The sequence below is a fragment of the Coturnix japonica genome, chromosome 15 (genome assembly GCF_001577835.2).
Source record: "Coturnix japonica isolate 7356 chromosome 15, Coturnix japonica 2.1, whole genome shotgun sequence".
NCBI classification, from domain to species: Eukaryota; Metazoa; Chordata; class Aves; order Galliformes; family Phasianidae; genus Coturnix; species Coturnix japonica.
The window spans coordinates 5,693,816-5,720,460 of NC_029530.1; the positions used below are offsets into that span (position 1 = coordinate 5,693,816).

The following is a 26,645-nucleotide window of genomic DNA, read 5'->3' on the forward strand; positions in this document are numbered from 1 at the left end:
TTGTTAACATGCTTCGGCTTCCAAGACAGAGAGATCACAGGCGAGAGCTGTCCCAGGATAAGCCACTTGGGATGAATCCCCTCCCAAACATTTTAACGACGAACAGAAGCAAAGGAATTTATCTGACATGATCTATAATAAGATTTCAATATAACATTCAGCCTACAGCATTTCTAAATATGGCCAAAGATCACTGAAGTTATTTGGCATTATTTCATCTCACAAGCATTTTCTTTCACTTATTCTGCTGTGTTTGCATACACAGGATTCCACATCCATCACTGAGCAAGGTCGCCTATTGTTCAGTAAGTAAAACAGGACTGGGGACCAAGGCTGGCAGGTGTAAAGATTGGACCAATGTTAACACGCTTCAAAAAATACAAATAAATTGAAACAAAATCCCAAACTTTTGACACCTACTCACAACTTTGACTAGGAAAAGATCTAAGTTTGAACTTTAAACCAAGGGCTGAAGCAATTATAAAAGCAGACGGGCTTGTTCCTCCCTCTAATCTCCATGGCTTTCCAGCACGCGCCTCCACATCCATAGGGATACCTGAGATTGGGAACCACCTCCACCTTCTGTAAAGCACTGCAAACAAAACTAAGCCACTGCTGAGTGGTGCACTGCCTTCTCTTCCATCATCAGATCCCCACAGGAAGAACTGCTCTTCCATTTGTCCAAGAGAAAACCAGAAAGCTGGATGCCAAGGTAGAAGGCATCATCATTTCTCAAGCAGAACCCAAACCCACTACATAGAACGCCTGTAAGTACTCCTCCATCAGCAAGGACTCTACCTTTGGTATCAGGACAGGAGACAGCCACTTGCCTTCAGAAACAAACCCACCATGTGCAGCAACACTTTCAGCATGAAAGCAGATCCACTCACCATGACAGTGCAGTCCTCAGAACCGCTGGCGATGACCTGGTCATTGTGGGGACACCAGTCTATGTCCAGCACGGGTCCCGTGTGCCCGCACACTGTTGGGTAGGACTTGTCAATTCGGCCCGTCTGGAATGGAAAAGCAAAGAGGAGAGCTGTGATACACTGCCAATACAGAGCACATCTCAGACAACAGGGGAAGACTCCTCCTAAGGCTGCATTGAGGCTTTTGGGATTCAGTTTTACGGCATTTGGAGCATCTTGTGCACCAACAAAGGAAATGAGATGGTGATTTTCTTCCTGGAGACATCCCGTGGTGCAAGCCAGCTCTGTTTGTGCCTCATGACAGTGGGCAGCCGCAGCTAAAGATAACCAGGCTGCAGCTCTAATTGCAGGGTGCTGCAGCTCTTTGAGTTCACCGAGCCTGTTCGCTTTCATCCCAAAGGCATTTTGCTGAGATGGAAAGCGTTTGAGGCGTAGTTAAGTGCAGCAAAACACTGTGTTACAGGACTAAATGATAAATGCTGCCGGATCTACTGACTGCCACAGCGACGCCCTCACTGCTCCCCACCTGCCCCTATGGCACAACACAGTGCCACCAAAGTCAGCTCCCCATGTGAGATGGACCCAGCAATGCCAACATAGCACCCTTTTCACATCCTGAAAGGGGGGGGGGAGGGCAAAAGCAGATTCTCATATTAAAGTGTTACTGAAGTCCTCCCAGGTTTGAGGGTTTGGTTTTGTTTCCTTCCCTCTCCCCTCTCCCCTTTTTTTTCTAATGTAATCTTTTAATGAGTTAAGGATTTAAAATAAACCTGCTTGATACGCAGCTTAAAATTAACTCAGTATGACTTCAAGAAATTAAACCCTTCTCTAAATCCATTACTGCTCTGCTTGAGCGGCAGTTCACAGCAATGGCTTCTGATGCTCCAGAGGTTGTGCTTTGAGAAATAGTCCTAAAAGCCTTAAAAGATGAATCTGAGGATCAGTACCAGTGTGTTGGGTGGTGCTGAGCAGGAACACATTCAGAGTCAGGTCCTTTGGTAGGAGTGGGCTGCCCTTAAGAACTGATAGATGAGAACAAAAAGCTCTGTTATTAAATCCAGAGGGGTCAGATAAGCAGCATGGGAAACCCATCCCTACCAGTGGCAGCTTTACCAATTAATGTGATCGTCTCACAGCTGTTTCTATGCCAGAAAAGGGCGACTGGCTGCAGGAAGCAGCCCCCAGATGATGGTAAAAATATCACTGGGAACAGCTGCTTCCCCCAGGCCAGGCTATGCTCACCACCACCAAGAGGGAAGTGGCATTGAGTTGCACAAGGAGCAGCGATTTCACCACCCTCACTTTGCAGAAGTCTGAAGAAAGAAATCAGGTTGCAAGCACCGAGCCTGGCAAACAAACTGACCGCTACCTGTCCTCTGAGCTGTGCGACCATCTCCAGTTCTGCACATCAGATGGAGTGAAGCTTGATGCACTCTGGGCATTCATCTTCCACCTCTGGTTGCTGCAGCTGGCCAGGCACGTGGCACTTAGGGAAAATAATACGGGACGCAATGGAAGTGCATTGCTCTCTCGTGACCATGACAAACAGCCATTAGCCACTAAACCAATCACAGCATCCACAGCTTATATGGAAGATGATGAGAGAGATGATCCCTTCCATCCCTGCCTGCAGCCACCGAGCACAGCTTCCACCCTCAGCATTGCACAAGGCCTGAGGAGCTGCAGCAGCCTCACCTTGCTCTGAGCTCTACCTAAGCACAAGGCAAGGAACAGCGCTTGCACCTCAGCATCCTGCCTGCCTGCTCTTCCTTAATGCATCAAGAACCTGATGATCCACAGCAAACAAGCTGATGGTGATAAATGAAAACTGGCGATATCTTGCTTTTTTAATCTAGTTGTTGCACAGTTGTCTTGAATTCTCATCTCCCCCACTCAGCATTCACCACTGCTTGGGGCTGTGTGAGAATTGGATGGAAACTTAGGGAGGAAAACATCCTTTGTGGTCTTTGGTAGCAAGGCAGCACTTCCCCTTCTGGAGGCTTTATGTAACGGCTCACGCTCTGCCACAACAACTGAGAACTCCCTGCAGCAGCATTTTCTTCTTTGCAAGCTGCAAAGACTTTGCAAAGGGAGGGGGGAATTACCCCCAGTCCCATCCATAGCACAGCCTCAGCATCCCCGTGTTTGTGAACCACTTTCCCCAGCGCATCAGGAAGCTCCCAGCTTCCACCTCCATGGAGCTGCTGTGTGCAGGAAGCAAAGCTCCAAAGGAGAACGTGCTTGTGTGGATGGGTGTACAGCACCCTCCCTGTGCACCCATTGCATTGACTGGGAGCAGGATCCCAGATCAGCTCTGCAGTCCTGCTGTGCTCGGTGCCAATCACACACAACCTGCAGCAAGCTGCTGTTCCACGTTCTTCCTGCAGCTCACGCTGATCAGCCCATTATCTGAGCTCCATAATGGATATGGATTCAAGCACTTTATCTACGGCTCTCCCCGCAGGAATCGCAATTCCCAGCAAGTCTGAAGGCTCATCCATATGATGAATCCCTCCAGGCCCATTCACAAGGCGGTTGCACAAAGCAGCCCGGCGGCACCGAACCCGGTTCTGGTCACGCAAGGGTTAACCGGCTCGCACTTGGCGCGCCGCGACTCCTCCCCAGCCAATCAGCGTGGCGGTCCCGAGCGCTGTCATGACCATATAAGGCAAAAAGCCGCGGCTGCCGCAGTGCCGCTGTGGCGGGCGCGGGAACGCGCGCGCGCGGCGCGGGAAAGGGCGGGGGAGTGACACGTGCGCGGTCCGGAGCCGGCAGAGCCTGTATAGCACAGAGAGACCAGGAGGGGTGAAGTGCTGAGCCCCGGTGTTACGCTGAGCTCCTGCAGCTCTATAGCCGTGCTGACAGCTCCCTGAGGTCAGACTGTAAGAGTGATGCCCCGGGAAGTGGAAGGGGGTTGATTTCCCTGTGGCTGGAGCTACATCAGGTGTTAAACGTTAAAAGCGTATCAAAGGCAAGGTGTAAAAGTGACTGCTTTCATCTCCAGGATATAACAGCAAGCGCCTTGCTGTGGGAACTCAAACACCTGTGCTAAATGGACTCAGAATGGGGGAGGGGAGATGTTGAGGGAGCTGAAGGAGCGAGTGTCATCACTTACAGAGGCAGAAATAGAAGAGGAACGCAGGAAGTGATAGAGCACGGCCCACAGCGTGCTGTGCTGCAAAAGAAATCATCAGGCTGAGGGATTTAAGAGCAGCAGCCCTCAGCAACCAGCCATGCCTCAAACCTTGTCATATGGGAACTTGAAAACAGGGTTGGAATGTGGCTGAGAAGACAGAAGTGAAACCAAAGGATAGCAGGAGGAATCACTGAATAAATGAAAATATATATATATAAATAAAAAAAACAACCTACCAAATAATAACACATAGCAAGGGGAAAATAGGAGCCTGTCCTGGCAGGGCAGTGCTGCAAGGCATGCAATGCCACAGCAACTGAGCAAGGGGCTTCCAACCCAGGTCTGTGCTCTGGCACCAGGCTTGGGGAGGAGCAGGACATGCAGCTCCAGGGCAGCACAACCCAGAATGTCTGCAAAGAGCTGCTAAAGAGATGAGCAAAATGCAGAGCTATGTAAGAGCCTGGGGGCTGGCTTGCTTCGTTAGAGCTAGCAAGGCAGAAGTGAGAACTCGCCGCGTCTGCTCCTGTGATGCACTCCCCATCAGAACGCTGTATTCACTTCTGGCCACCACTGCTATTTATAACAGGGCAGATCTGCACACAGAGCTAAGAAAAAGGGCTGATAACAGACAGAACATTTGAAGAGTACGGCTAAGAGAGGCACGAGGGTCACAGACAAAACGTTACTAAGGAGGAATAGTAGCTTTTCTTTTTTCCTCATTCACACGAGTACAAAATGCCATCTTAAACAAGAAATAGGAAGGTTTTGAAAGAACAAGGAAACACCAGGAGCTGCTGGAGCACAGCACAGAGCAGGCTCCCTGATCTGGTGCTTCTCTGTTGGAAAGAACCATTTATCTAAAGGGTTACGAACCCAAATCTAACTGCTTCTGTAAAGCAACACCATCCAAATGCTGCAGCTCTAAGTTTGTACTAGAATCAGTTTGTATCCGTATTGGACTACTGACTCTATCTAACATGGCAAGAATTTACACTAAATGCATAAATGAAGCCAGGCATGCGATTTTAGAAGCATCAAACATGCAGAATTGAGGAGAGCAAGAAACGTTCTCAATACAATCCTCTATCATTCCTAAGGACGTTTATTTCCCTTCTACCTCCATCAAGTTATCCCTCTTACATATTGTACAGTTTCAAAGGAGAGAAAATTCCTGTGGAAAGAAATTACTCAGATGAAGTAATGCATTTAGGTTTGATGTTTCTTGCTTTTGTTTTTTAACTACGAACACATGAAGGGATTGGGGTGGCCAAGAGCCTGTCAAAAGATTTGCAGGGTAGCATTCTTGTAATCTGACTGTGGTAAAAAGCAGCACATCAGAAAAGGGAGAGGAGAGCAGCACTCTCCTCTGCAAGGATGAAAGATGCACTGTGGTTTTTCCACGTGATACCTGGGGGCAGAACGAATTTATAGAATTTCTTTCAGTCTGAGATGCTGCTCCTGCTCTTCTGTTTGCTTTTATACCGTAACATTATGAGACTGGCAGGGAGATTTCCATGCCAATCTATACAGCCTCCTCCAGCTATTTGATGCAGCCATTCTTGTAGCTGGTGGGCAGCAACCCATCCTTTCTGTGTGCTTTACAAAGCATAGGCCTGAGGAGCTACAAAAATATTCAAAGGAAAGGGAAGTAAATTGTACATACAGCCTCACTGTGGGATTATTTCTGGAGACTGAGCAGCATTTGGCACAGAGAATGCAAGGGACAGGCTCAGATGAAGCAATGCTTCTCTCTGTGTCAGGTACTAAGGACTAGCAAGACCTGGCTGCAGCATCAGGGCCCAGACACAGCCACACAGGCTGGGTGAGCTGCAAGAGTGCTGTGATGGCCCTGGAGCTGTTGTCTCACACCATACAACAGAAGTGTAACGACAGGACAAGCAGCAGCCAGACCAGCAGCACCATGGTCACAAGGGCTGTGCATACGCGCTGCATGGAGCAGCATCCAGCTGTGCCACCCACTCCATCCCGGTCTGAAGGGAGCATTCCTGAATTTAGCAACTCTCAAAGCTCATGGAGCCAAATCCTGATGGCAGAAAAGCCTGTCTGCAGCTAGCACAAATGGAGAGGCTTTAAGAGGAGCACGAGTTCAACTCAGAAACCTCTGACATAAAAGATTTGTTTTAGATCAGTCAAGCCAAACTACTTATTTACTGCATTTAATGCACAGGAAGCGTCCTGACTCCAGCAGCATTACATGTGTTCTTACACAGCACAACCGAGCAACGTTTGTCACAACACAGCAGAGACTTCACAGGCACTGAAGTGTCAAGGGAAGGCTGAGCATGTTAAAAGTGAGAAACCCAGCAGCACTTACCTTATGCAAAGGCAGCACCAGGAAGGCCCCGCCGCCGCTCGCATCCACGATGATGGCAACGAAGGAGGGGTTGACGGCGCAGAAGGTGCTGTCCCAGGTGACCCGTGAGACACGGATGTCATCGTAGCACTGGTCGTTCTTCACTGCCTGGCCAAACACATGCCGGAATTTGCTCTGTCGTACCACTCGCCTCATTGTGTCTGTAGAGAAAAGGAATAGCAGAAGGTGGTTAACAACGTGCAAGGATGTGCTGCTTGTTAGAGGGCAAGTCAAGGGCTTGTCACCTTGCTGTCACCCAGCACCGCCGCTACACAATGCAGCTTCACACACTGCTGCATTCACAGGAAGCTTCCTGTAGACCTGCTAAGTTCTCGAGCTGCTTTACACTTAACAAACAGCACAGGTTGCTTCATCCTTGACACAACCAAACCGCACATTCAAGGGGTGTTTTGCAGCAGGAGCTCGCTGGTTAAGTGTCAGCATTGCCATCGCAGACGCTCATTCTACAGCAAAGGAAGTCCCTAATCCTAAAAGCAGTTTTTAGACAAGTCTCCGCATATTTTCAGGGATAAATCTGGGCTTGGATTGAACTTGTTTACTTTCAAGTCAGACAGGGTCCAGAAGATGTAAATAAAAACGCAAGCTCTCAAAATCCGGTGTTCCTGTGAAGTGGTTCCACATGTCAGCCAGCTTCCACTTCTTTCTTCTCAATCCAAAATCTCACTAAAAAAATAATAAAATTAAGTTTCCTAGGCAGAAAGGAGTAATGGAAACAACCTAATGACTCAAATTAACTTAGCGTGTCTGTAGCACTTCTCTTGAGAAAAGGATTTTCAAGAAGGTTTGAGTTAAAATAGAGGGAAACTGACCAGCATGGAAAATTCCAGTGCTGGATGAAGACTCAGGTATGGGACCAAGTGTGAACCCCAGCCCTGGAAGCAAGTATCCATGTCCTTCCTTGCTTCACAGAACCTCCCCATGTGGAAGCAGTGATGGGAAAGCCACTGTGCTTTGCAAAGCTTCTACCTGCAGACCCAGGCTGATGCCATCACAAGGTTCTGCTCAGGGCATGGCACAGCAACGATGGCCCATTCAATCTCTCAAATGAATTCTGTCATTTGGAAGCTGCCACAAACACCAGTTTGTTATCACAGAGTTGTAGAAGGGTTGGAGTTGGAAGGGACCCCCAAAGGCATCAGTTCCCACTGCCTGCAGTGCTCATGGACACCCACAGCTCCATCAGTGCTCACAGCCCCATCCCCTGACTGTGGGTGTCTGCAGGGATGGGGCACCACCACTTCTCTGTGCACCCTGTGCCATTGTAGCTTATAGAAAAAAGAAAAACAAAAAAGCAGTTGTAATTTTTAAACATAAAACATTGTGAACGATTGAGATTCTCAGATGAAACGAAGCGACGTGCAGCGTATTAATGGTTACTGTCACGTTGTAGATGAACTTAGGTTTCCTCTGTCAGTTAGTGGAATTGCACAATGCATGTTCTGCCACACATTGCACTTAAAACCACGGGGCTGCTCCAGGCTGGGCACACCCAGAGACAGCACATTGCAATGGGAAGCCACCAAGCAGCAGAGATATGAGCAGAAGCACGGCCCACCGGCGCCATTTTGTGCTCTCAACAGGCCTCAGCAAAGCCTGACCCAAGTGCACTTCAGCTCAAGATGCCTGAAAGAAAACAAACGTGTCGTCCAACTGCTGCTTGAGGACTGACGGAGATGTGGCATGCAAGAAACACAGCTCCACACCCACTTGCTAATCTATTGCATAGATGCAAAGTGGCTGGGCCTGCTCCCAGTAAGCCATTAGTGCTGCACGGCAGTGGGATGCAGAGCTTTGGGTCCAGTGATGGCTCCCAGTGCTGTCCCCATCCCCACTAACAGCCACACACTGCCCTGCTGGTCACACTGGTTCCCTGGTGTGAATGCAGCCTGTTCTCATCCCATTGATGGTAGTAAAGCAAACTGCCCGCTGTCAACACATGGTACATGCAGGGGCTTTGTGACTGGTCTGCTTCAATGCTGAGAACACAGATAGGGTAGTTAATAAGAGGGATTGTTTGTGTAGCTTGGATAATTATATCTCCACTTCATCAATACCTGAACACCGTAAGAAAATCCCTCTCAAACATTCTATTTTCTCCAGTGATAAAATCCTACTATTCTATTTTCCTCATTTTTTACCATTTGCCAGATTTTTTACCGTTTGATGGGGGTCGATTTCTTGCTTTCCACAACCGACATTTAAAAGCACAGAGAGCCAGACGTATCCCAAAACACCCCTATTTGTTCCAAACCCATTTGTTCGAGCACACCTTCGCTGCCCTCTTCCCCCCCACCTACAGCTCATCATTCTTAGCAGGAGCTCTCCATGATGAACACATGGCGAACAGCCTCCAGAGTCCTCATTTCCATAGCAAAGGGACTGATTCTTGGCTTTGGATCACAGCCATTTTGATCTGGCTGCTCTCCAAAGAGAAGTGGGGGGGAGAAAAGAAATAAATGTGCAGGCTCTGGCTATAAAGAGAAGCAAGTACGGATCTTCCTGCACAGAACAGAAAGTGGGCAGGTGGAAAACAACACGGGGTTAGCTCAATCCTGAGCACTAAGAAGAGTCATCTTCTCCCTATACCAGCCCCTTGTGAAAATGCTAAGTGTGTTTATAGGATCCTAATTTGTCTCTCAGCACTGAAGTGTGAAGGATCGCTCCTTGACCACCCACACAATGAGCAGGATTTGGAAGCTCCATCCCTGGAGACACTCAGTGTCAGGGGATGGGGTTGTGAGCACCTGATGGAGCTGTGGGTGTCCCTGTGCACTGCGGTGGACTTAGATTAGATGATCTTTAAGGATCCTTTCCAATTGAAGAGGTTCTATAAACCTAATGTGGAAAATGGGCTGGTCCTCCTGGTCATCATCAGAGGTGGGTTGATGGCAGGGCAGCACTCAGCCCGCTCACTCGCTGGATCACACAATGAAACGCCAACATTTCTGCCTATCTGATGTCTGGAAAAGAGAGATGCAGCCTTCATCATCTACAAAACCCCACGAGGCTTCTGGTAGCCAGAGCACATCCACAGCCAAACAGGGCCGGGCTTGGGCAGCACACTCAGCATTAAGCATTCAAAAGGAGAAGGACAATTAGATTGTGGTCGCCGCCGCTAAATCTGAGCTGAGGAGCTGGAACCATCTCCATACACTTGCTCGACAGGAAATGCTTTTTTTTTTCCTCCCCCCCTCTTTGGTAAAGTACAACTTTAGAGGATTTAAAGCCTCGCTGCTACGAGCTGAAAGGAGTTTGAATCTTGCCAGAGTTCCAGCCCTCAGCAAAACGAGAACAGAAGCGCTCGACGCCCTGCAAAGACAGCGACAATAGAAGTGCTGACAGCTCTGTGCCTCAACTCATCTCCTGGACCCGCTCGGAGGCACCGACATCTTGCACGTCCTGTGCAGGGCACAGCAAAGAACCTTCCGCTTTCAGTCTTTCCTTCCTTGAATGTCAAGTGACATCCAGCTGAATTTTACCTCGCATTCAAGCTCTGTCTCCCACTGCCATATGGTTCAGGCTCCGGCCTTTGTTCCAGCCTTTATAAAGGATCTCAGAAATGCAGAATGCCATCAGCCATACTTGCACACAGTGATACTTTTCATCCCGTTTCTTTCTGATCTCCCATCACGATGTGTCACGAGAGTTACCATGGGTTTGCCCGTTTTCCTGTTTATAAAGGATTTATCTGTCTACAGAAGCCAACAGATGGATTTTTCTGTGGCTTCGGAGGGTTTTTTAGGCTGCTTATGCAAGAGGAAACGCATCCTGCTAGGGAACACTTACAGGAAAACCCCCCACTAATGGCAAAATCCTGCTCAGCTCATGTGATTGTGTGATCCATTCTGGAAAGGGCGACATTTGAAAGAAAGGGCTGGTTTCAGGCCCAGCCAGCCGGAGGCTACGGCTAAAGGAGGGGGGTACAAAGCAACCAGACTGGGAGAATGGCTCTTTCCTTATAAAACGCTGCTTCTTTTGGGGCTGGAAAGGAACAGGGCTTTCCCTTAAATGGGAAACTTGAAGATAAGCAAGAGTTGCATCTGTTTATGGTAAGCCCCAAACTCCGTTCAGCACCAGCTTTATTGAAGGGATTCCATGCGGCTCTGAAATCAATTCAGTCTCAGATAACAATCAACAAATGCAGAGTAGATAAGGAGAAAGACCAAGGCACTGCAGGTAACGTCACCAGAGCAAATCACTATCAATGCCCTCTATGAGGGGACACCTGCCTTGTCACTGACACAGAGAGTCCCTTGCATCCCTGCCATGATTCCATCACTCTATGATTCCCCCCCCAGCAATGGGATGGTGGCTGTGTGGCTGCTCCATCCCTACACACATGAGGAAAGGAGCAGCTGAGCATTGCCCAGGTATTTCCTAATCACTGCACACCAGCATTTCTTCATCTGAGAGAGCTGAGTTGTGCAACCTCAGCATGCCACGCGTGTGCAGCACAAACACACATCTGCCTGCAGACATATGCTTCACAGCCTTACCATAGTGCACAGGACAGCACCTTAAGAGCATCTCAGAGGAAACATGCAGCAAAAGCTTGCCAGATCATTTTAAGTGCATGGATCACTAAGCCCAAAGCAGGATGCCAACCTGCAGGGGTCACCCAGGCAAGCACAGCAAGGCTGCAGAAGCTTATCTCCCTTCCAGAACGAATCAATGGGCACAGTCTCATGATGTTAAGTCTTGAGATATGTAGGCAGGGTGAAGCAGAGGGGGGAAAAAATAAAGTAAGAAATTACATGAGCACAAGAACTGCAGCTCTCCCTACCACACTGCATGAAAGCTCTGGTAGAAAAGGGAAGTGCTTGACTCAGTCCTACCCTGTTCAACTTCACACTATCACCTCTACGGTGCACCACTTCAAATCAATTCATCCTGAGCCCAATGCCGACAGAGCTTTTGTTTTCAGATGTTCAGAGCTATTTAAACCCAGGGTGTACACTACTACAGATGGTCGCAATCCCAAAATACATCGTATTTGCGCACAGATTATTTTCAGTCTTTGGTTACTTTAGTCTAGGTTGAGCAAGACTCTGCCATCTGATTTCACTTCGTTTTTAAAGACAAAAAGCTGCAATCTGAACTCAATACCGAACTTTCCAGCTGTTATACCACTGGCAAGATTCTATTTTGGGATGGGAACCTAAGCCACAAACTACCAGGGAATTTGATTATATCTCAACTGGAGAGCACAGCACGCTTAAAAACGTAACGCAACCCAAACTTGAAATAAGCTGGAATTGCAGACCTGGACCAAGTGCAAGGTGTGAGTTCTAACCTGTGAAATACCTGATCTGATTGTTTTTCAGAGCTGCACCAACGCTCCCATCTCACACACACTGTTGGGATGCACGGCCTCATTCTGAAGAGGTTGCCCTGTGTACTTATCCACTGTGCTGGGGCTGATGCTCCTCACAAGAGCACACAGGGATGCCGTGGATATTTCCACTTGAATTGCATACCTGGAAACCTTCGTCTTCTTGGGTGCACAACCTTATTACTCACATTGTTTTGTAGCTTTAACCTTCATTGCCTAACATGACATCACTTACTGTCATTTGCAACGGGTGCTCTCCTGCTGCCCTATCCCAACAGGAGCCTCCAGCCCCATGTTCTCCTGCTAAAGCCTTTCTTCTCCACTTTCTCCACTAGATTAAACACCAGAGATTGCTTCCTTACACACTGTACATCTTCTGCCAATTGACAGCAATACACTTCCAGTGCTGCAAACAACAGCCCTATGAATTTCAGCCAGAGACATCACACCAGAGTGATGGAAGGTGCTACTTACACCCCTGCATCACCTCAACAGCAAGAGCAGCATAACCCACAAAGCAGAGAGCAACAAACAGAGCTTCAGACCACGCTCTGATCCCGAGGAAAACACGAGACAGAGAGCACAGCCCCTGTGTAGAGCTGCAAGTCAGCCAGCCTGTTCCAACAGCCAAGCTCCAGGATCCCTGTTAAGAGAAGCATGCAGATAAAACGCTTGCTCCATACAGCTGACCTAGTTCTCCTATCAGTGCAGCAGAGCTAACAGGGAAGTACCAATCTGTTCGATGCTGCTACTCCGATTTGCTGAATTCTTCTGCTCTCTTGAAGGTTACATGAAGCTTCTTCTGAGATCATTCGTATTCCTGATGTACCACAAGACTTTTCTTCTCCCTCATTTTAACCTGGGAGATGAGCTTTGGGTGAAAGGCATAGGAGCAGTTAAGGATGGTGGCTCTTCCCCACCAAAGCTTCATTAATTTCTTACCAAACCATTGGTCTCATAACCCAGCAGAAGCCCACCACATCCCACCATTCCCAACTAATTAGCCAAGGCACAAGTGCTTTCCTCTAGCACAACTAAGCCCAACCAGCAAGAAAGGACTGTATTTTCTCCTGCAGTATCCACAGGACCCAAAACAGCTCCTGATGCAGGAATGCATCATCTTCAGTGAGCAACCTAAGCTGGAAGCCAAACTGAAGCAGCACCCAGGTGCTGGGAGCCCAACATGAAGAGTAACAAGTGCAGGATTCCCCATTCCACACAAGAAAAAGAGCAGTCGTGAAGGTAATTTGATTAACACGGTGTTTTCTAAGGTAATCTCAGTAGCCTCAAGATATTACTGGAAATATTATGCTGCTTCTCCTTGCTTATAGAAGGATTTGATGAACTGTTTTCTGTTCCTCCTAAACTCCAACACGACACAGTGCCCATATGAACCACAGAATTACAAACAATGGAGATGCTTTGAAGAAAACCCATCTCATGGCTGATGTGCTCCCCAAGCATCCCACAGCGCCTCAACCTGAGCCCCACAAGGAAACCCAGACCCACAGAAAGCGTTTGGCTATAAACACGAAGGCAGCTGGGATGCAAATTCCTCCCCACTTCGAAATAAAGCAGAAACGTCAGCACAGCCAGGACAGGAGCTGCCAAGTGTGACTCAGACTGACCGAGCTCTGCTAACTGCCCAGCTATTGAACCAGATGATCTTGGAGGTCCCTTCCAACACAAGCCAATCTATGATAACTGTCAAAGGCAAAACAGTATCCTCAGCAGAGGAGACACAGAAGGTTCAGGCTGAACAAATATGAACACGTTTCAGGTTTTAATGCTGGACAAATAAGCCGCAGAATGAATCTCACTTCCCACAGTTGGAACTGGCTTGTCCTTCTCCAGATTTCCATTCGTTGTCCTGCCAGCAGCTCTGGCCAAGCAGCCTGTAATTCAGCGAGCATCAATGTCGTCCTGCCCCGTTTCCATAACGAGTAGCTAGAAATCAGGATTGGGCTAGATCATAGCATCATTATCATTGGAAAAGACCACCAAGATCATCTAGTCCAACCCCATACACCCCCCATGCCCAGTAGTTGTGTCCCTCAGTGCCACATCTCCATGTTTCTTGAACACCCCCATAAACACTGACGCCACCACTTCCATAGGCAGCCTGTGCCAGTGCCTGACCCCTTCTCTGGAGCAGAAATTGTTCCTATTAACCAACATGAACCTGCCCTGGTTCTACTTGAGGCCATCACCTCCTGTTACCTCGGAGAAGAGGCTGACCCCCACCTAGCTATAAAGAATGAGAAAGTCAATCTGCCAACTCCATTTTAGATCCCCATCCCATGGTATCAACTACAGCCACTTCAATGTTTGCTATCACCAATAGATCAGCTTAAGCATCTCCATCCTACAGCTGCTCTGCTCATGGACCTCATGCCCAGCACAGGCAGCAGTGACATGGGCACAGCCTGGCCTCAGGTAAGGCAGGAATCACAGCCCCTGGTGACCTTTAAGCTTTACCAACCTGCTGTCTCAACAGCCTCAGCTTTCAACCCCCCGACAGAGCTCCTGTGGCATTTACAGCACTGCAGGAGGAACAGCCAAAACAAGAGGCAGCATCACATCGAGATAAGCCCCAGCTGGTTTTCGTGTGATCCTTCTTAGTGCCTCAGAGCTCCCCTTGTAGACCAATGTGGCAAGCACTACATAAAAGGAACTGAGAGATAACCTCTGCCCTCGGAGAAACATCAGGGAGTGAAGCGAGGAGCTCACAGATAACACACAGGCATCCAAAGCATGGTGTAACAGGAGGCTGAATCCGGGCTGCACAGCACTGGGAGAGGCTGTACAGAACCTGAATGAATCACTCCAGAAGTGGCTGGGGCTGGGAGAAGAGATGCTGAAGGCTCAACATGCAGCTCAGAGCAAGGGACAGCTGTGCCTCCACACCATGCTGCACCAAGGCAGGGCTGTGTCTGGCAGCTGGCGTCTATCTGAGCTGGCTTCCCATTTCTTCCTGCCTTGCAAACCAACCTCAGTAGATCAAAAATGAACATTACTCCCCCCCCTCCCCCCCACTCACCCCAGGATCATTGAAAACTCAAGAAAAAGAGAAATAATTCAATTAATCCTCCTCCTATTCTGAACAAGGCAGCTTTGTGGCCACTGACTCCATTCTTCACTGCGGTGCTTCCATCAGTCACACGGTATGAAATCAGCTGAGCAGCTCAGGGTGCAAATGGCCATCTATGTGCATACATTGATGGTACAAACAGCAGAGGATGGGTATAGCTCCTCCTATACCTGAGGAGCCCAGCAGGATGCATGACCTCCCATTTCCCACTCAGAAACAAGAAACATTTGCAACGCTGCCTGGCCTCGGTGCAATGAAAACCACAACCCAGCACCATGTGTACACCCCAAACCCATTGTGTTCAGGATACCAGCATGCACTGACTGACTGTGAGAGGACTGAGTGCATGGAAAAACCCATTTCCAAAAGTACCTTTGAGACACCAGCACTGCTGCCCTTACCATGTGTGTGCCCATGGCCATCTCTGTGCTCAACAACCAGCCAGCTTCTGGGGGGCAGAGTGATCACTCCAGCCTGCCTTCCTTATTGCCCTGCTAATCCCTGGTGGTGCTAATTATCTCCATTATCAGTCTGGCTGACTGTGCCTGACACACACCCAACATCCACATTTTTTCCAGGACCGTTGGATGTCAAATCCCTGCCAGATCCGCACAGAAAGAGATTCCTGCCAGATGCACCATTTACAAGGTGGCACTTGATGCATTTACGTGAGATAAACAAGAGCTTCCCAGGGACTGGAGAGCACAGTCACTATGGAAACTACATGCAGAACAGGGACCAAGTTCCCATATTGCAGAGCACTCGGACGACCCAAAATCCCAGATCCTGGAGCTGCAGGTGGAACACAGCACCAGGGCACACATGGAATGTATGCAAAGATGCTCCGGCCAGCCAAGATTTAGGGACAATTCACATCTATTCTGGAGAGCTATGGGAAGAGAAAAGCCAAACAAGAACCTTCCAAAAGAGAATTGACTTCAACACAAATGGTTGAAGCTGTAGAGAAGAATTGCTAGAGCATCATGGCACACCGACCGCATCAGGCTCGACGTAATCACTTTAAGTCACATCCCACCACTCTAATGTTATTCCCATTGCTTTTCCAAATCATATTATTAAAATGGAAACCAAGGGAAACCCAATTAAGACGGATCAGGAGGCCCAGCTCGGTGCCAAACGGCAGCGCTGTAACTGAGCCAACCACCTCCGGCTTCCCCCTATGAGCCCAGACCTCAGCACAGCCACCACGAGCTGATAGTGAGAAACCCATCATCTATTGCTTGTTATCAGCAAAAAAAGAGAGAGAGAGAAAGCAACACCGATGAAGAAACAAAGCGATAATGCTGCAGAATCATCCTTTCTCCTATGCAGACAATCCTTGGTATCTAAGCCATAAACAACGTTGTGTTTTGTCACCTCTGAAGCAGGGAGACCCTGTTCTATCGCAGGGCACCAGGCAGGCTCTGACAGAGCTGATGGTTTCCTCACCCCCTCCAGGTACAAACACCATTTTCCTGCTTTCTGGTGAGTTCCTTGTTAGCTCCTGCCCTGCAGAGCTGGATTTCAGAGCTGTTATGATGCTCCATCACAGGTCAGCCCCAATTCAGGAGCACTTGGTGACCTCTTAGAAGGATGAGCGCTGTTAAGAGATGACAGCTGCCTTATTAGCATGAAGGATTGCATGGCAGAAGCGTAAAGAAAAATCAGCTATTTGAACAAGCACCTAAACAGTCACCTTCCATTTCATGCCCAATCACTACCTCCAGCCATATCCTGCTGCTCCTTCTGACCATTTTTCATTCACTACATAAGACTACGAGGCTCATTTACAGCACAATGAATGCCACGATGCTACAACCAGAAAGGATTTCATGATACCTATTGCAGAGCAGAGCCCTTCACACCGGGTGAGCCCACCCCAGCATCACCCTGAAGCGATGTGAAGCCGCCAGCTGAGCAGCCAGACCTCAGAAGAAATCAAAGAACCCATTTCTTGTGCTATTACTCAGATGGGAAAAACAGACTGAGAGAATCAGAGAGAGCAGAAAGCCAACCCTACCTCCATGTACACATATGGAACAGTCAGCACTCAGACCCACCTGTCCTAAGACACAGCCCTCAGCCCAAAGACATTCAGCCCCATAGTTCCAGGTGGGGGAGGCTGCAGGGAGAGCAAATAAAAGAGAGCACAGCCATGGAATCCTTGTGCCTGTGCCCTGTAATGCCGAAACTGGGGCGTTTCAAATCCTCAGCGACTTCTGTTCCAACGCATCCTTTACGAGAGGGCTGAGATTATCACCAAAGCCCTCAGGAAAACAAAAAGCAAAACAAACCCAAAGCGTGCTTTAAAAGCAAAGAGAAAATATGCCTGCAAGCTCACAGAAAAGGACATTCCTGGCCCTGGGAGTGGTGCAGTGATGACCTCACCGAGGCGAAAACTCAGGCCAGGAAGTGTTTTGCTCACGTCTTCCAACTAGGAAGCTGCCATCCGAGCTAATTCTATTCCCCGGGAATCAATAATCAAATTAAAAACCATCAACATCAATTCTCCTACTAGCGACACGGAACTGTGTGCTGTAATGAGCCATGTTTATGACACCATCATTAAAGTCCCTGCCATTAAAGTTCAGTTGTGATGCACGGAGCGGTCACCGAGCACAGACCTCTCCCAGCCCTCAGCCATATCTCTGAAGGAGGCTGATATTTTACCCTTCTGTGCATTCCATCCCATTGCCATTACACTGAATCTGCCTTTTGCTTGGAGCTCATCCCAGAAGTGACAGATGCAATAAGCACGAAGGTTTAACTCGAAAAACGCGATGATGTTTGAAAGGCAGCTCGCTAAAAGACACTGCCATGCCAACAGAGCACATTAAAAGAGACACAGCGTGATGATTAAAGCAAGGCTACAAGTGACCGCTGCAAAACTACTGCCAAACACATACCCACTTCATCACAACATTGGGACCCATAGAAACCCTATAGAGAACCATTGGGACCCATAGAAACCCTATAGAGAACCATTGGGACCCATAGAGACCCATAGAGACCCATAGGGACCCATAGAGACCCATAGGGACACATAGGGACCCATAGAGACCCATAGGGACACATAGGGACCCATAGAGACCCATAGGGACCCATAGGGACCCATAGAGACCCATAGGGACACATAGGGACCCATAGAACCCCATAGAACAGCACTACAACCACTGCCTTTGCATGCACGCTTTGCTTTGCATCAAACACAACCATCAGCTGCATCACGGTGCCGATGAGTGCACAGGAATCTGCTCTTCTCCCGGAGCAAGGGATGATTCAATGGGGTCGAATCCAGCCCTGCGTGCTTATAAAGGGGAAGCGAGCAATATAGTGTGCAATTATGAGCCTGTAATATGTAAGTATGAGCCTGGCTTGAGCTGAAAGCAGAGCTGCTACCGGCCAAGTGCAAAGCACGCTGCAAAGTGCTGCATTGCAAATGTCACTCCTCCACATCGCTGCCATCCTTCTCGCTGGGTCTAATCCACAGCACAGCTGCATGAATGGGCTGAATGGGCATGCTCCAACACACAGCCTGCAAATACAGCACTCACCCTCCACAATAGAACTGCATCAATCAGTCGGGACTTTTTGTTTCTAGATAAACGGGAGGAAAACAAAACCAAAACACAAAAAGGCAGCGGAGTGAAAGCTCCTGCAGCACATTGTGCGGGTGAAGGCAGAGCAGAGGGATGTGGATGCACGGCACGATGAACAAGCAGCGTTCCGGCTCTCGTTGTGCACAACAACAAAGCGGGGCAGCAGCACACAGGGCAGCCAGCATCGGACAAAGGGCGGCTGGATGGAGCGAGGCAATACCAGCAATACCCATAGCACAGCCCAGCATGGCAGTGCTAACCCCGGATACCGGAACCGCGGCGGTGCCGGATGGTTTCGCTACCTAATAAGGAGGAGATAGCGACAAACCGCGGTTCTCACCCACCCCCAGCGCTCACACAGCGCTTCCCCCGCAGGGCCCGGCCGCTGACAGCCGCCTCCAAGGGCAGGGCCCATAAAGGAGCGGCCCATAAAGCAGCGGCCCCGCCCGAGCATCCCCTGCGGCCGCCGGCTGCTCCCTATGGGCGGCCCCGCCTGCCCTCACCGCCTCGCTGGGCCCGGCCCTACCGCCCGCACCGTGAGCACGGCCTGCCCACCTCCACCCCGACCGGGTGAACCCACACGTGGTACCCCAATACACCCACACGCTGTACCCCGCGCACCGCGATCCTTCAGCCGCCTGCCCTCGTCCGCTCCTCAGCACGGCGGATCCCCCCTCCGCCGCTGCCGCCTCCGCCGCCGCCACCGCCCGACTGAGCGCGGCGCAGCGGGAGCACGCTCCGCCCTCTCTTGGCCACGCCCCCTGGTAGCGTAGCCACGCCCCTCATCCTCTTCTGAGATGACTGACAGGAGTCTTGACCAATGGCGAAGCTGCGTTTACCTCCACGCGTGGTCGCGCGCTCTGTCTGTCCCACCCCCTTGCTTATAAAAGGCGCGGGGCTGTGAGGGGAGTCGTGTGTGAGGGTCTGGGCCTGGTGCAATGGTGGGCCAAGCAACACTGCTCTCCTCAGGTCCCTTCTATCAATGCCCGGCCTCCCAGCAGGGCAGTGCCCACAACAGCCCCTCTAGGCCTCATGGACAACCCTCCCTGTCACTCACAGCTCCTCAATGTGGTGATAATATAGTAATATAAGCCATTAAGCTAAAATACACAAGCAAATGGTAGGTAGAGGTGCACACAGCGCATCTATAGGGCTCCCCACAGCCAGCAGCTCCTCACAGCCCCCAGACTGCTCTGCTATCACCAAAGACACCAAACAACCCCAATAATAACACAGTGAAAGCAGCTATCACCCCATAGGGTCATATAGGTTCATTAGTGTTCAACCAGCTGCTCTGAAACCACAGGTGGGAGCTGGAAATGGAGACTTATAGGGCTGGTTGGTGTGGGGCTGCCCACAGCCCTGCTCCTATGGGGACCGTGTTTACCATACATGGCCAAAACTTGAGGCTGTACGGTTTCCTCGTGTGTTTCAGCCAATATTGGTGAATCTGTTTGCATGTGGTTAAAGGGGGCCCGGATGTGGAAAGGAGCAGCACACCCATGGCTTCCTCTCTGTGTGCTGCAGAGCAAGGCTGTGGGTTGATGAGAGCCTCCTCTTCCCATGTGCAGGGCCTGCTGAAAGCCTACGAGCTGTGTGTGTCTTAATGGAGGAAGCACCCTATGCCACAGCTACAAATACAGCCATTAAATGGCTGAGCTTCTATACAAGTCAAACAGCCAACCAGCAACACCTCGGGGACAAAACAACACACCTCGAGATGAGAGCTGCATCCTAACCCAGGCAGCAGTTAACATGAAATGCACTTCTTCCTCCCCATCCCTCCAAAGATAGGTTAAAAAAGAGGAAAACTAAAGCACTGTGGCAGCCCTACAGGGGGCAGACCTTTAGGTAACCTGCTGTTTAATGGGTTTGGATGGTGATTCATGTTTTCCATCCAGGTACGTGACTCAGTGAAGGTCATTGAGTGAGTCAGTGACAGCGTTGGTCCCGCTGCCATCACTGTGCTGCGCCTATTGGGCTTCTGGGGTAAAAGTTGATTGAAGCTATTAATGCAAAGGGATAATGGCACTGATAATTAGATGATCTTGCATGCATATAGATGCTTTTAGCTCAGGATGTGGTGTTTTAATCATTACTCAGATCGCAGGCAAGGTACCCAAACACTACACACAGCTTAGAAGAGAAACCAAGCGAGGTGCTGGCATCTATGAAACTAAAAGAGGGGAGATTTAGGTTGGATATAAGGAAGAAGTTGTTCACATTGAGGGCAGTGAGGCACAGGGTGCACAGAGAGGTGGAGGTGCCCCATCCCTGCAGACACCCACGGTCATTGAATGGGTTTCAAGCTGAAATCTTCAGCAACGGAAGAGGATGGCCAAGGTTCTACAGACACTCTGGTTCCTCTGTAAACACTAATCTTCATCACTTCAGCTGAATGCAATCACTAACAAGCAGCACAGAAATTATAGCCGAGCCCAACAGCTTGTCAAAATATGTCACAAATTCAACGTTTTCTAAAGGAAAAGATCCAATTATCAAATTCTTGCAGCTGTAAAGGGATCCGACAACAAACTTTGGCCCTCTGTTTCAGAAGCTCTACCACTCCCAGTCATTCAGTTTTACAGGGAAACAGAACCCCTCAGGATTAATACAGAAGCACCTTAATCCATCTCACCTATCTTGCCCTCTGCTATAAGGATGCACAAGTTGCTGCCAGGTCTGTCTCACAGCCTTTATACGGAAACAGCCCCTTGTTTCCAGACTCCATCTGTGCAACTTAGGTCAGCAGCTAAATTTAGCTTGCTTGCAAATATGCATCAATTCCATCGGTGCAATAAATCATGGCAGCGGCGATCCTGACACGCCTTATAAGTAACGCATTCAACCTTCCTTGCCAGAGCAGCAATGTTCGTTCTAGTTCAGAAAAGGTGAAGAAAGCAACACCAGGAGGCACATGGGTTATTTGCAAAGCTTTGGGGCATCGCTGCTCAGAGCTGTGGCTCTCAGCACTGCTGCAAAATCACTTTGCTCTCAGCATCAGAAGCAAACCCCCAGGAGTGCGTTTCCCCTGGGCATCCCACTAAGAGAATAAGAGCTTAAGCTATAAATGAGACATTAGGACATGGAAAATAGGGTGGCACAGACAGCCTGCTCCATGGGGGCCTGAGCAGTGCTCCTAAGGGCAGGGCAGAGCCATCCCAGCCACGCAGTCTTTAGGAAGTCACTTGGGGGATGCATTTGTTACAAGCATTTCAATTTGCTGAAGTCCTGGTGGATAAATGGATTCTAAGTGAAGGGAAATGGCTCAAAGAGGGTTCAGAGAGATCAGCAAGTCCTGTTTTTGCCAGCTTAGCTGCTAAGTCACACCCAATACACCAGGCAGGAGAGTTTGGGACTGCGGGCATCCCAATTATATGACTTTTCCAGGACCAGTTCAGCTTTCAGATCAAGCAAGCAAATCCCTTTTATTCAGTCCTTGGCCAGAAAGGGGAGCTGTGGAATTACAGAGCAAAGCTTACATGAGCAATGTGTCCCATCAGGTTGGGAAAGGGAGAAATGTGAGAGCAGGTCAGTGATGCAGACAGAAGGAAAGGTGAACGTGAGTTAAAGCAGCAGTGAGGAGCTGGAGCCCCCTGGATTTAGCACAGCCCTGCCCACCTCTGCGTGGCCCCATCCCTGCTTTAGGCCATGGCATTATCTATAATTCATACTGCTGCTGTGAATGATTTAACTCACAGTTCATAAGGCACATCTATTACTACCTATGCACACTCTCACGCGTGTTATGTATAGCCATATAGATGTCACAGCCAACCATTCCATAGGAAAGGCACAGAAATACCTGCTGCTACAGAGAGCTGATCTTTATATCAAACCCAAGCTCATCTTTTACCTTCCTTTTCCATTCAGGGCCTGGACCTGGGGATACCCATGGTCAGGGGATGGGGCTGTGAGCACTGATGGAGCTGTGGGTGTCCCTGAGCACTGCAGGCAGTGGGAACAGATGCCTTTGGGGGTCCCTTCCGACTCCAACCATTCTACAGTCACACAATTATAACATCTTTTTCTCCATCTCTCTTGCAATGAAAGGCTGGTGGTCCCCACACCTCAACTAAACACCAAATAACCACGAAGCAATCGGTTGCAACGGATGGGATTTCTCTTTGTTGCTATCTCCGCTACGCCAGATGACTGACTATGGGAGAGAGACCAGAAAGCTGAACACACACACACACACACACACACACGCACAATAATAGCAGTAATGAAAAAAGCAAGCTGTATTTTATTTACAACACGGATATCCCAGGACTGACACTTCCTATCATTCTGAATAGAAGGAATAAAGTCAGGCAGGCAGCAGGGGGTGAGCGGGGCTGTGAGCGGGGCTGCGTGCGGGTCTCCGTGTCATCCCATGTCCTCATTAGTCAACCAGTTTGGAAGCCTTTTGCCATCTCGTTCTGTTTCTCTCCCTGCTGTCTAGGATCAAGTTGGGCCAAAGGTGCTGGAAAAATCAGAGGTAATAAGAAAGGCATCACACAGCGGTACATGGAAGCGAGATGTCCTTGCGCAGCGCGAGGCGTGGGCAGCAGGTTTGCTCAATGGGCTGCAGGAACAGAATTGTTCCCTATCACCCCAGGAGGGATCTGCTCACAGTGTGATCACCCCTATGGAGAGTTACCCCTGTGGGATAACTTGCCTTTGGCTTTTAAGTAACAGCATCAATCTGTTCCAAAGCAGCACAGATTCCCTGCGCCCTGACATTTATTTTCCTTTATAAGGAAATCCCCAATCGCGGACTGTCAATAGACCAAAGGTGCAGCTTCACCATCACGGCCCGACACGTCCTCAAACACACTCATTTCTAACCTCTCCCTGTTGCTGTTTCACCGTTAAAATCCCAGCAGAGCTCACTTATTCACAGCTTTGCAGAGGGACGGCTTCCAACTGATGTCATGAACTCACACAGCCAAGTCCCGGAGCAGGAAAAAAGAACCCGAGGATGACAACACCTCCTGGTTACACCGTAATTAAACTGCTACGGGATGGCCCGGTGTGCAGAGAGGCAAAGAAGCACAGGTGAAAGCGTGAAGAAGTGCCATGCAGTCTCTCCTGTGTTAGATCTGTTCATGAAAAGCATCCGAGCTGGGCTTGGCACTCATTTACTAATTGCACCAAGGGCTCCGGGAGAACCATGACACAGCAAAGCCCCACCTCACACAGCACCCATCAGAATAATCCATCCCCGATACAACCCCAGCTCTGCAGCCCCCAACCCCACACCCACTTTGCAGAGCAGTGCCCCACTCCCCCTGCTGCCCCCTCACCTTTCCGTGTGCTGCTAACCGCTGCCTTCCCCTCCGCTTTCGCCTTCTCAAAGGTTTTCTTGGCATCAGCCACTTTGAGCACTTTCTCCTCCTCCTCTTCCTCCTCCTCCTCGCTCTTCCTCCCCTGCTCCTTCGGGCCCCCTCCTGTTGGCTCCTTCCCCCCTGGCCGGGCCGCAGGGCTGCATGGCTCCAGCAGTGCCTCGCTCAGTGCTACGGTCTTGCTCATGCTCAGCGCCAGGCTCTCCTTACTGTGCGTCCTGACCGGTGGGGCCGGAGGTGATTTTTTCTGGCTGTACGACTCCAGCATCTCCATATCCACATCTGCTCCAAGCCATTCCCTGCTCTCCGCCACCTGGGTGCTGTTCTGCCTCGTGAGCTTCCCAGCATCTCTGGCTGCACGGCTCTTTGTGAGCTGCCCATCCTCTCCGTTCTGGCACGGTGCAAAGCCCAACACCTGCATGAATCCATCTCGGGGGCTGTGGGACAGCGGTGCCCCCGCCTCCTGCCTGCTCTGCAGGATGTAATCCATCAGCTCGAAGCTGTCTGACCTGGCTGGGACGCGGGGTTTGCCACCCTCCATGGGGCAGCCCGGCGCTTTGCTCCCCACCCGCAGCTCCACGCTGCTCTCCGAGTACGAGCGGATCAGTGGGGCTCCCCGCAGCACATCAATCCGATGGAGCCTGGGGCTCGCCGTCACCCCATTCCCTGGGCAGCCCTCCTGCTGTCCCAGCCCCTGGTTCTCAGGCTCCCACTCCTCCTCGGGGCCTTCTTCTGCCTCCTTCAGCAGCCGTCGATACTCGCTCTCCTCCAGCCTGTAGACCACCGGCCTCACCGTGCGCCCGCTGCCGGCCCGATGCTGCCCCACCTGCATCTCATACACCTTAGGAGGGCTTTCTCCTTCCATCCCCGCGGAGCTCATGGCGGGGCCGTGTGCCCGGATCGTGGCACCCAGGCCCTGCTGACGAGGCTGCGGGCTGCGCTCCTGGCGTGCTACTGCAGAACCTCCCCGGGACGTGGCGCAGTCTGTGCCTCGTGCCTGGCTTGTGTCATCCCGTAAATATCCACAGGACTGCCAGGTGGAGGCTGCCATGCTCAGCGCCCCGCTTCCACCAGGGCTCACTGCCTTCTCCTTGCTCAGTGCTGGCGTTGCAGGGGCTTCTCAGCCTCGTGGCCGAGGTCTGCCCGCTGGCATGACACAGCTCCTAGCGCAGGGCCTGGGGTCACTCTGTGCAGCGCCCATCACCGCACCACGTGCTGCCCCATGGTGCTTTACGGGCAGCGCTCCCTCTGCATCCTCCTTCAGGTTCTCTCCTCCTTTCCCCAGCGGTCACAGCTCCTCGCTCCCCTCTGCTCTCAGTGATTTGGGGTCAGGCCCACCACTGGGGCAGGGTCACCCTTCAGCAGGAGCTCTGGGCTCACCCCGCAGCTGCCGCCCGCTTGCTGCTCGCTGGGACGCAGCGCTGCTGGCGCAGGGCCCCCAGGAGGGCCGGGCCGGCTGCAGTGAGCGCAGGGATGGATCAGTGCTAAGGGAGTTTCTATGGCATCACTAACAGCGGAGCCCAACATCAGCCACGCTCAGAAACAAGATTCCTATAAGACATTCCAAGGCATAACTTAGCAAAAATCTCTACGGATGTAGCGGGTGCTTCTCTAAACACTGCTGGGAGCTCAAAGTTCTCCCCTTTGGATGTGGTCACCGTTGCCAAGCGGGCTCTGGGAGCTCAGCCACGGGGGGAGCGGGTGCCTGGCACCGGGCTCCATCCCAGCGCTTCCCCAGCGCTTTGCCTTTTATGGTGCAGTGCTGCCCTGGGGCGGGATCCCTGTGTCAGATGTAGAAAAACTCCCAAATTGGCCCAAAGGGCACCGAGCCGCTGCTGCTCCCCCACTGCTCACAGCCCTGCACAGGGATATGGCAGAGCATGGTCCCCCCCCTCCCCATACAAAACCCAAACACATTACTTTCTCCTATAGATAAAAGACTTCACCCTGAGCTTCGGGCTCAGCTCCAGCCCATGGGGGATGCTCAATGGAGGCACAGCGCTGCTCTCCAGCTCTGCCTGCAGGACAGCGAGGGGCACGAGGGGCTAAAAGGAGAATCAGCCCCTGTGTAAAGGATGCGTTGGGGCAGAACACGCTGAGAAGTCTGAGAGCCGCCAGGTCCTCACGTCACTGCAGATGTGGCTTTGCCATAGCAACGCCCCAACAGGATGCAGCACCGACCACAGCGAGCGCGGCTCTGTCAGAAGTGACTCTCGATCTGAAGAGGAACAAACTCACCTCCACTCCCAGTGCACAACTTGGTGCGTGCAAAGCGCTGCCGTGGAGATGCCACCAGCCCAGGGCTTCCTTCCTTTACCCCCCATGAGCTCTGCATGCACACACCAGCACCTCACCATCCTACAGCAATCACAATGCAGAACATTCCCCCTCCCCAAAGCGCCCATTTCTGGTGGGGGTTAAAGACTCATTGAGGCACTCAGCACAGTGCGCCAAAGCCGGAGAGCACCTCCAGCCCTGCGCTTTGCTTCCCTGCCAAGGGAAACACTGACATCTTCCTCCTGGTGCAGCTCCCAGCAGCGGGCAGCACCCAGCTCCTCGCAGGCGCGCGGCACCGCTCTCTGTTTGCCTTTAAAGGCAAAAACGCGGTGGGTGCTGGGGAAGAAGCTGCTTGTGTGGAGCAGGGAGGAGGTTTTGCTCTTGGAGGGGACCCCAGGGCAGCTCCTCGCACCCAGGGAGCTGCATCAGGAGGAAGATGTCAATATTTACCTGTGTGCCCCTAACCCTGCGTCCTCGCAGGATACAGCCCAGCCCGTCCTTTCTTCACCTCCAAAAACACTGAGAAGCCTGTATGTAAAAAAGAGGAAGAAAGGGA

The 26,645-nt window shown here is 50.7% G+C and overlaps 1 protein-coding gene across 4 annotated transcripts in view; it reads right to left on the bottom strand.

The window, feature by feature from the left end:
- Positions 1 to 24,165, bottom strand: part of CORO1C (coronin 1C) — a 35,332-nt gene extending 11,167 nt beyond the window's left edge. Inside the window, exons 1-3 of one of the 4 annotated variants that reach the window (XM_015878238.2) lie at positions 23,774 to 24,165; positions 6,401 to 6,600; positions 891 to 1,013 (exon numbers count right to left, since the gene is read on the bottom strand). In XM_015878238.2, coding sequence (XP_015733724.1) covers positions 891 to 1,013; positions 6,401 to 6,600; positions 23,774 to 24,086 — 636 coding nt within the window. In that variant the 5' untranslated portion in view covers positions 24,087 to 24,165. Of the gene's footprint in view, positions 1 to 890; positions 1,014 to 6,400; positions 6,601 to 19,085; positions 19,235 to 23,773 lie in introns of those variants that run through there. The other 3 variants (XM_015878241.2, XM_015878240.2, XM_015878239.1) reach the window with 3 other exon arrangements.
- Between the last annotated feature and the right edge of the window lie 2,480 nt (positions 24,166 to 26,645).